This window comes from Cnephaeus nilssonii (assembly GCF_951640355.1).
Source record: "Cnephaeus nilssonii genome assembly, chromosome: 6".
In the NCBI taxonomy this organism is placed as follows: domain Eukaryota; kingdom Metazoa; phylum Chordata; class Mammalia; order Chiroptera; family Vespertilionidae; genus Cnephaeus; species Cnephaeus nilssonii.
In genome coordinates, this window is record NC_137077.1 from 90,497,490 (window position 1) to 90,506,062 (window position 8,573).

Here is an 8,573-nt window from a genome sequence, read left to right on the forward strand (position 1 = left end):
TCGCTCCTGCTCCTGTCCTCCCAGCTCAGAATCCCATCTGAGCTGTGTCCTGGGCTCCCAGACAGAAAGTGACTGGTGTGTGTGTGTGTGTGAGTGTATTGGGAAGTGAAGGGGCAGAGAAATACCACGAGCAACAGGAGGGATTGAGGTCAAAAGTTTGTGAACCAGGATTACAACATCTAATCTCAGTAAGTCAAGTCCTCTGTCCCCAGTCCCCCACCCCCACTCACTCCCTCCGCGGCCCCTCCCGCCCTCCCAGCGTGCTGTCCCAGGAGGACCCCTCCCAGCGGGGCTCAGAGACGCCGATCCCACCTCAGCTCTCCTCCTTTGGTTCCTTGCCCTTCCCCTCTTCCCCCTTCTCACCTCGCCCGCTCCTGGTACCAGCTTCTTCCTAGGGATGAGGAGATGGGGACACCCGGGCAGAGGCCAGCCCCCTCTCACCAGAGCGGAGGATGGAGCACCAACTCCCAGGCTGGAAACCGAGAACCTCAGAGGGGAGTTGGCCTCAGTGACAGAGTCCGGGAGGAGGGTGAATCACATGCTGGACTTTTCCACCAAGTACTTGCCCTCTGTGGTTTCGAGGCAGGCTCTGGACCTGTACAACAACTACCCTTTTCCTTGGGATTTTCCTAGAGAAAGTGCCCGGAGCACACCTCAAGGAACTCAAAGGACACAGGTTTGCAATCACACCGGAGTTTGAACTCCTCCTCTTGTCCTTTACCGTCATGGGAGCCTCGGTTTATCAGTCTGTAAAAGGTACCAGTACATAACAATACCCACTCTGTAGAGTTGCTGTGAGGGCTGAAGCAATAGGGTAAACTGCTTAGGATAACATAGGTGCTTAAGGGGACTTGTAGGCGTTTGCTGTGGGTCCTCTGAAAGCTGGGGCTGGGGTGGTAGAGTGTGTGGTCCAGGCAGCCCTCAGGCACACAGCGGTGCCTTGTCTAGCTATCAGTGGTGAAACGTACTGACTAATGTGTGTGTCCCATGCTGTGTGCCTGGTGAGCTTATCCAGAACAGGGTCCTGTCCCTGTTCCTGAGCACACCCTCAGGGTGTTGGAGGACTGACGTGGGCCCATTCGTTCAGATTCATTCAGAACAGCCGGTGTCTCTTTCAAGGCAATGAAGATGCTCCTTCAGCTCTAGATGGTATGGAGGAGGGGAAGTTGTGGGGAGAAAGGGAAATTTCCCTTTGCAGGAGCTTCCCCTACATATTTTAGAACTTCTCAGAAGGGCTGAGATTGAAGTGAGAATCTCTGTTTGTAATTTTCCATCAAGCACCCCCCCCCTCCCTGTATCTCAGGCCCCTCCTCAGCACCTCCTGTGGGTTTCCCCGTCAAGGGGAAGCCAGAGTGAATCTCAATTCTCAGACCTTTGCCTCTGTGAAAGCAGGAGGCGGGCTGGGGGTCACGCCCAGCAGAGCAGGGTGTGAGCCGATCAGCCGGAACTCACACTCCAGTCACCCTGTGCTCACCTGGGGTGCTGTGGCCTGCACTGCTGCATCTGCCCTGGTCAGCATGCTGGGCCACCGTGTGTCAGCCATGGAGCTTACTGCAGAAGGAACACCAAAGTCCGTGCAGCTATTCCAGAACAAAATACCCACCCGGCCTCTCCGTGAAGGGGAGCGAGAGCGAAGAGAATCAGATGAGGCAGAGGGCGAATATCCTAGCCATTCATTCATTCATTCATTCATTCATTCATTTTATGCCTACAAGGTGTCACTCACACTTTCTGCTAGTACCTGGAGCTATGCATGGTTCAGCAGTCTTGTCACCTCTCCTTCACCTTGTAGAACAGCTGCCTTGTTTGACCTGGCCTCCCTTTAACTTGAAACCTCACATACTCAAGCCCACCCCAACCACCTACCCCCCATTTCCAGCCTCCACTGGGCATTCAGAGCAATTGGTAAACTCCTGCAGGCCAGAGACCCCATCTGTGCACAGGATCCCTAAACTACCTGGAAAGCCTACCTGAGACTGGCAGTTTCCATACTGGGAAGGGTTCAGATTTAAGACGGAATATGGTTAAATAAATCAGTTACCTTGCTGCAGTGAGAACCGAGAAACCCATAGAAACTTCTCATCTTCTACCCCCATGCCTGCTTTTAGTGGGCCTGGCATGGAACCTATTTCCTGAGCATCTTACTCAGGCTAGGTACTTTACATGTTGCTCCATTTAATCCTCACAAGAACCTTGAAATGTAGAAATTATTAGCCCCATTTTACAGATAAGAACCTTGGGGTGCATAGAAGATAAGTGATTTGTCCTAAGGCCATATACAACTAAATGATGGAGCTAGGATTTGAACCTGGAACTCTTGGCTCCAAAAATCTATGCTTGTACTGCAGCATACTGTTTCCCAGACCCTGAATATTTAAAGAGCAGGTGTCACATTTCATAACTCTGTGTTTTTTGCCTCTAGCATTTATTACAGTGCTGGCAGAGTAGGCATTCCATGTTTATCGGGTGGATGGATGGGTGGATGGATGGATGCAGCTTGAGTGGGGGATGACCTTAGTCTTCTCTCTTCTGGGCGGGCATTGGTTTCCCAGAACCAGAGGATAGACTGGGGCTTGGAGGACTCAGTCCTGATTTTCTTGGACAACATTCCTGGTGCTGGCAGGGCACTAGGCCCACAGGAGGCAGGGTTATTTTAGGGCTACCTCTCCCTTGCCTCCTAGCAAAAATGCTTAGCTCAATAAATGTGTAGCCTTCTTTCTGTGCCCAGTGCAACCAGATGTCTGAGGCCAGGAAGCCAGAGGACAGCAAGGATGTCTCTGAACTCCTGGGTTTTTCTGTTTCATTGACAACCCAATATGGTGGGGCTGGAGTCACGGGAAATAGGATGGATGCTTCCGCAGAGCAACTCTCCTCCACCGGACTCCAACAACACAGTGATGTAAGAATTCTTATTCCCACTTTACAGAGGAGAAAACAAAGATCAGAGAAATTAACTTGCCCAAGGTCACAGAGCTAGTACGTGAAGGCTAGGACCTACACCTCAGGAGTACAGCTCTGTGAGGGAGAGTCCTCGGCTGTCAGTGGTGTGGCTGAGCTTGTGCACATTTACCTGACGATAATGAGTCTGTGTGCAGATGTATGGATCAATCTGAGATGTGTGCCGGGTCCGAGGTATGAGATCTGAGGCCCCAAGGCAGCCCGGTGGGCTTGGTACGTGACTAGTTACTTCCCTATCTCCAAAGGCCCTGTTTGTAAGTCTCCAGTTTCCTATGCTTCTGCTCTCTCCATTCAGCTCTCACTTGCCACCAGGCTCTCTCTGCCTGCCTTTCTTCCTTGACTTTCTTCTCTAACAGGTGTGGTCTCTAAACAAGAGAGGGCTCCCCTGCCTTTTATATCTTCTTCCGCAGAGAACAGAGGATCTGGTCTCCGCCCTTCCAGGCAGAGAGAGCAAGTGGACTGAGCTCACCCTGTCCACACCTCCCGGGGCTAAAACCATGTCTGCGCATTCCTGCTCCCTTTCCCCATGCTGACCCAGGCAAGTGGCTTTTCTTGCACATCTCTGCCTGCCAATCCCGTTGGTTGTTGAAGCAGATCCTTCTCATCCACCCTCCAACTGATTTAATGACCTCAGGTTCGCCCACCCACTGCCTCATTTGAGCCCTACAACAAACCTATGGGTGGGTGGGGTGCATGATGTTATCTCCACCTGAAAAAAAACACACACATACAAACAAAAAAAAGCCCAAAACACCAAAGACCTGAATTCCAAGCAACTTCCACAAAGACACACAGCAAGACAGAGGCAGGTCAGGACTAGAGTCTGCATCTCTGAATTCTTATACCAATGGATTCTTTTCACACTATATCCACCATTAATGCCTCTCCTAAATGGGAGTCAAATCACCATTACTGAACTGCCTGCATCCCTTCCCAGGCCTAGCAGATTCTTGCAACTTTGATCAAATGGATGGAGAGAGAGACAGATATCACACCCTCAGAATGGCCTTCCCCGACCAGCTAACCCACGTCATCGGGTTCCTTCCACACCCCAGTTATTCTTTCTCATAGCACTTAGCTCTTTTCTTTCATTGCATTTGTCACAATCTGTCGCTTAAACAGTCTGTTTTTGCTCCTCGTGTGTCATGAGCATAGCAGCCACACAGTAGGTGTTCTGGGAATATTGTCAGATGGATGGAGATGCCAGGTGTGTGGTGTCTCGAGTGTCAGCACGTTTCTCTAGCAGATTTATGTCTCCCACCTTAGGACTGTGCCTGAGCCGGTCACATGTGGGGGATCCCGGCCCAGTCGTGTCCAGAAGGAGCAGCCGAGGCCAACGGACAGCAGGGCTGCTTCACTAATTCTTATAAACTCTCCCAACAACAACAAAAAGCCAAACCCTCAAGACCGGAAAAGATCCCAGTGCTTTCTCCACTAACTAACTTGTAAAACAACAACGAAGTAAACCACCCAGGGAATGCGTGCACCCCTCACCTGCAGCTCCAGGAATCGCTGAATGCTCCCCTGGAACAGCTCGGGAAGAAGAACCATCAATTCAGAAGGGAGGGGAGGGTGGGGGAAGGGGGGGAGATCAACCAAAGGACTATGCATGCATGTAAGCCTAACCAATTTTACACAGACACCAGCGGGGTGAGGGCATGAGTGGGGGATGGGGGCAATGGGGGGATAAGGACACATATGTAATACCTTAATCAATAAAGAAACAAAAAGAAGAAGAACCATCAAAGCCTCCACATGTTCAGGGAGAAATGCAGTTGTGTGTGTTCAGCCACACACACACACACACACACACACACACACAGATACATGCTCCACACACAGCTCAGAGGTGAGGCTGTGAGACACACCTGTGGGATTCTCTGGGGCCAAGGCCATGCCCACTTGGCCTTGCACCTGGGTCTTCTTTGCAGCCTAACCCTGAGGGTTCATCTCGCAGTGCAGGCCACCCCCTCGTGGCCATGTCTGGTGGTGCTGCCGTGGTAGCTAGCCTCTTTTCAGCGGAAGAGCCAGGAGTCCTGAGGAAGTGGGGTCCCTCTGGTGGCTGAGCTAGGGTAGTGCCACTGCTGTCCCTCTCTTATGCCCCTGACACCAAGCCCTGGGCAGGCGCACAGACACAGGTTTGGCAGGCGGGGTCAGGCAAGGGAAACGTGGGCCGAAGAAGCCCAACCACTTTTTCCACTTCCTTCCTGTAGCTAGGAAGGTCTCCTCCTTCATTCTTCTCTCCATTCCACAGCGGGGAGGAGGAGGAAAGGACTCTAGTAGAAGCACAGACAGAGGTGTGACAGATACCACCCCCTCTGGTCCGAGTGTCTGGTGATGGAGGACCTCAGTCAGCCCCATCACCCTTCTCCCCACAGCGATCCCCTCTGCTCATGGTCCACAAGAACTCAGCGAGGGAAGGAGACAGGAGTCTCCTAAAGCCACAACTTTAAAGTGATGAAGGGGTCAAGGTGGCAAGGCGGAGGGGCAGGAACGAGGCAGAACTCCTAGCAGTCAGTGGGAAGAACTTGGATTTAATGGAATAAAGGGTAAGAGGGCCCAGAAGCCAAACAGACCTCTCAACCCACCCACCAGTCCTCACCCAGCTTCCCCAGCCCACCTCAAAGGGCATGCTGTGGATACTGGCATCTCACGCCTGCTTAGCCACCCCTGGGGCAGGGACGTTGGCGTGAGAGGCACCCAGCTCAGAAGGTGGATTCCAAAATGCCCCTTTTGTCTTATCTACCCCAGGGGGGAGACAGAAGCACAGAGGGACTGCTCCTGCCCTCCCCTTCTGCAGCTGTCCCCACGGCCAGGCCCACAGGCACTGTCCACGGGCCTGCCCCCTAGCAGTGAGACTCTAGTTCTGTGAGTCTGAGAAGTGATGTCCTGGGTGTGGCAGGGGCAGAGGGTCCTGCTTGGTTCCGCTGGGTCAGTTCCTCAGCTGGGCACACGAGCTGGTGAATTCTCTGGAAGGAGAGTGGAGGTGGCTGCCTTGAGGTGGAGTGGGGAGGGGTAGCAGGTCTCCAGTTGCCCTCATCACCAATGCCTGCCTGCTCCCCACACACAATCATGCCTCCAGGCGCCGCCCTACAGTCACAGCCGGTGTCTTGGATGCATCCAGTCTCTTTCTGAGACTTTTAAGCACTCACTCCATCCCTCCCCGGTCCCCACACCAGGCTCACGGCCCCCAGTGCACCAGCATCTACCCTGGCAGGCAGCCATCTACCATCATCCACTAGGGTTTCTCCCCCTCTGACTGCCCTTCTTCCCACTAACTTCCTACCTCTCTGAAGGAGCCCTTGAGGGTGCTGAGTTTGTAGAAGCTCCAGGCAGGAATACAGACCATGGAGGACAGAGCCAGGAGCCAGCCCAGGGCATCCCCCCACCAGGGGTACGTGTACTTCTTGTTGTAGGTCAGCGGGGTGTACTTGATCAAGGAGAAGAGGAAGGTGGCCTGAGGGTGAGATCAGAAGAGAAAGCGGCTGGGAAGCAGGGGCCCTGTGCCCTCAGCGCCCCCTGGAGGAACTGGCAGAGATCACACTCCAGCCTGGATTTTTCTCCAGGCTCATCTGGGCCAATCAGCCTCCAACCTCCATCCACACTCTGCTCAGAATCTGCATACCTCCGTGGGTGTTTCCAGGGCACCTGCCCTGTCCCTCCAGGGCTCCTGTGCCCATGGGCACCTCTAAACATGGTTGGCTCCCAATTAAGACATGACAGTGTGCTTGCTGGTGCTTTCAATTGTTTAAGTCTCTGCATACCTCAAGGATAGAGGGTAGGCCCCACTTAGATCCTGCATATAGTGGGTGCTGGGGAGTGGCTGACTCAGATGGATAAACCGGAGGAAGCAGGTGGTTCATGGCTCAGACTCTGGAACCCAGCGCCTGGGCTTGAAGCCTAGCCCTCGGCCACTTTCTAGCTTGGGGACATTGCTAAACCCCTTTGGCTTCCATTTCTCTGTCAAATAAATATAATAGCAATTCTTACTTTGTGGGGTCCTTCGAGGATTAAATAGATTAAGATATATAAAGCACTCTGTGCCCACCACAAGGTAAGTGCTCTGTAACTTTTGCTATTGTTATTGTTGTGATTCTCAGTATTATCATGAGCGGCCCAAGGCACTTGGGTTTCAGTCCTGCCTGCAACATTACACTCAGATTGTGCTGCTGGTCAAACAGTCTGACAGCTCTGGGCCTCAGTTTATTCTTCTGCTGTCATTGTCTAAAATCCAACAGGAGGATGAATGAAAACCTAAAATGACTTTCAATGCCCACAGAGAAGCCCTTTCTCGGGCTAACAGCCAACCTAGCCTCCTGCTACCATGTCTCTATCCCTTCATCTGGCTTCCCTCCCTGAAGGTTATCTTACTGTGCACACAGCTGGTGTGAGGAAAAGCCAACAGTATTTGATAAGAGGCCAGGGCCTGTACCCAATCATATCTTCAATGTTGTCATAGAAGCGCCCAGCTCCTACAATGAAGAGAAGGAAAGAAGGGAGAGAAAGGACATTCTTTAGCATCCAAAGTACCAAGATGGGCAAGGACCAATGCACAGAAGATATCGTGGTCATCTTTACAGATCACTGCTGGAAGAAAGCTCCTCCCTGGGATTCAGAGGCAATAACTTTCTGATTGTTCAGGCTGTTACAGGCTGAAACGGTTCGGATAGGACGGGACGTGGGCCCATCTGACGTGGTTTTGGTGCAGCCATAACCAGGAGGGAAGGCAAGGTAACCCCTGGAGGGCCCTTCCAATGGTAGCAACGAAGGGTTCTGGAGATTTTTGAGGTTGGGTGCAGGAGGAGTCCAAAGAAAAGGTGGGTGTGAGCAGTGGGCACCTCTCTTCTGTCTAAGGGCCCTGGCTGGGGTAGAGGTGAGTACTGGGTTAGGGAGAGTCACTCACCATAGACCCAAGCCACACAGAGGGACTCAAAGATGGCCACGAACAGGAGGCACATGCCACTGGCTGCGTAGTTATCAAAGAGCTGAAACACATACATACCGCCCTGCCGGGGAGGAGATAAAAAAACAGAACTTTATTCGGAGGAAACAGACAGACTTACCCCCTCGCCATCTAGCTTCACACCCTCAGGGCACAGAACAGAGTTGGTGGGGATCACAGAAGACAGATCCTAAAAGATAATGTAGTTATGTAAGCTGTAAGGCACTAGGCAGGTATGAAACAATAATTATTTTTTATTATTGTTTTTAGATGGATGATAGATGAAAAAGACAGCTATTATTAGATTGTCCCTGAGAACATTTTGGACTGACCCAAAAGTTCAAGACATAATGTGCACTTTTTTTTTTTTTGGCACAGATCAGGGTAGGGGCTGTCATTGGTATTACCAAGCTGACAAGCCCCATCGCCTGCCTTCTCCTTTGGGACGTCACACAGAATGTCACCATTCCCAGGGCGACCTTTCTCCCTTTGAAGTTTATCCCCAGAACTTGGTGCAGCTGCCTGGGCAATTATGAAAAGCTGTTGGAGAGGCAGGTTTTCCTCATCCAAGACTATCCTGTCCATACCTCTTAGTTTAACCTGGAGCCAGATTACCCCTCACCCATCCCCGTAAGTAGGTGGCCAATGCCCAAAGGCCAGAGGAGGGACTTGC

General features: G+C 52.0%; 1 protein-coding gene across 1 annotated transcript in view; it reads right to left on the reverse strand.

Annotated features, from left to right (window-relative positions):
- Nucleotides 1-5,804: 5,804 nt before the first annotated feature.
- Nucleotides 5,805-8,573, reverse strand: part of SLC6A13 (solute carrier family 6 member 13) — a gene marked incomplete at both ends in the record, with an annotated part of 43,995 nt that continues 41,226 nt past the window's right edge. The window contains 4 exons of the mRNA XM_079773809.1: nucleotides 5,805-5,927; nucleotides 6,245-6,415; nucleotides 7,330-7,430; nucleotides 7,862-7,964. Of these exons, the coding sequence (XP_079629935.1) occupies nucleotides 5,805-5,927; nucleotides 6,245-6,415; nucleotides 7,330-7,430; nucleotides 7,862-7,964 (498 nt within the window). The remainder of the gene's footprint in view (nucleotides 5,928-6,244; nucleotides 6,416-7,329; nucleotides 7,431-7,861; nucleotides 7,965-8,573) is intronic.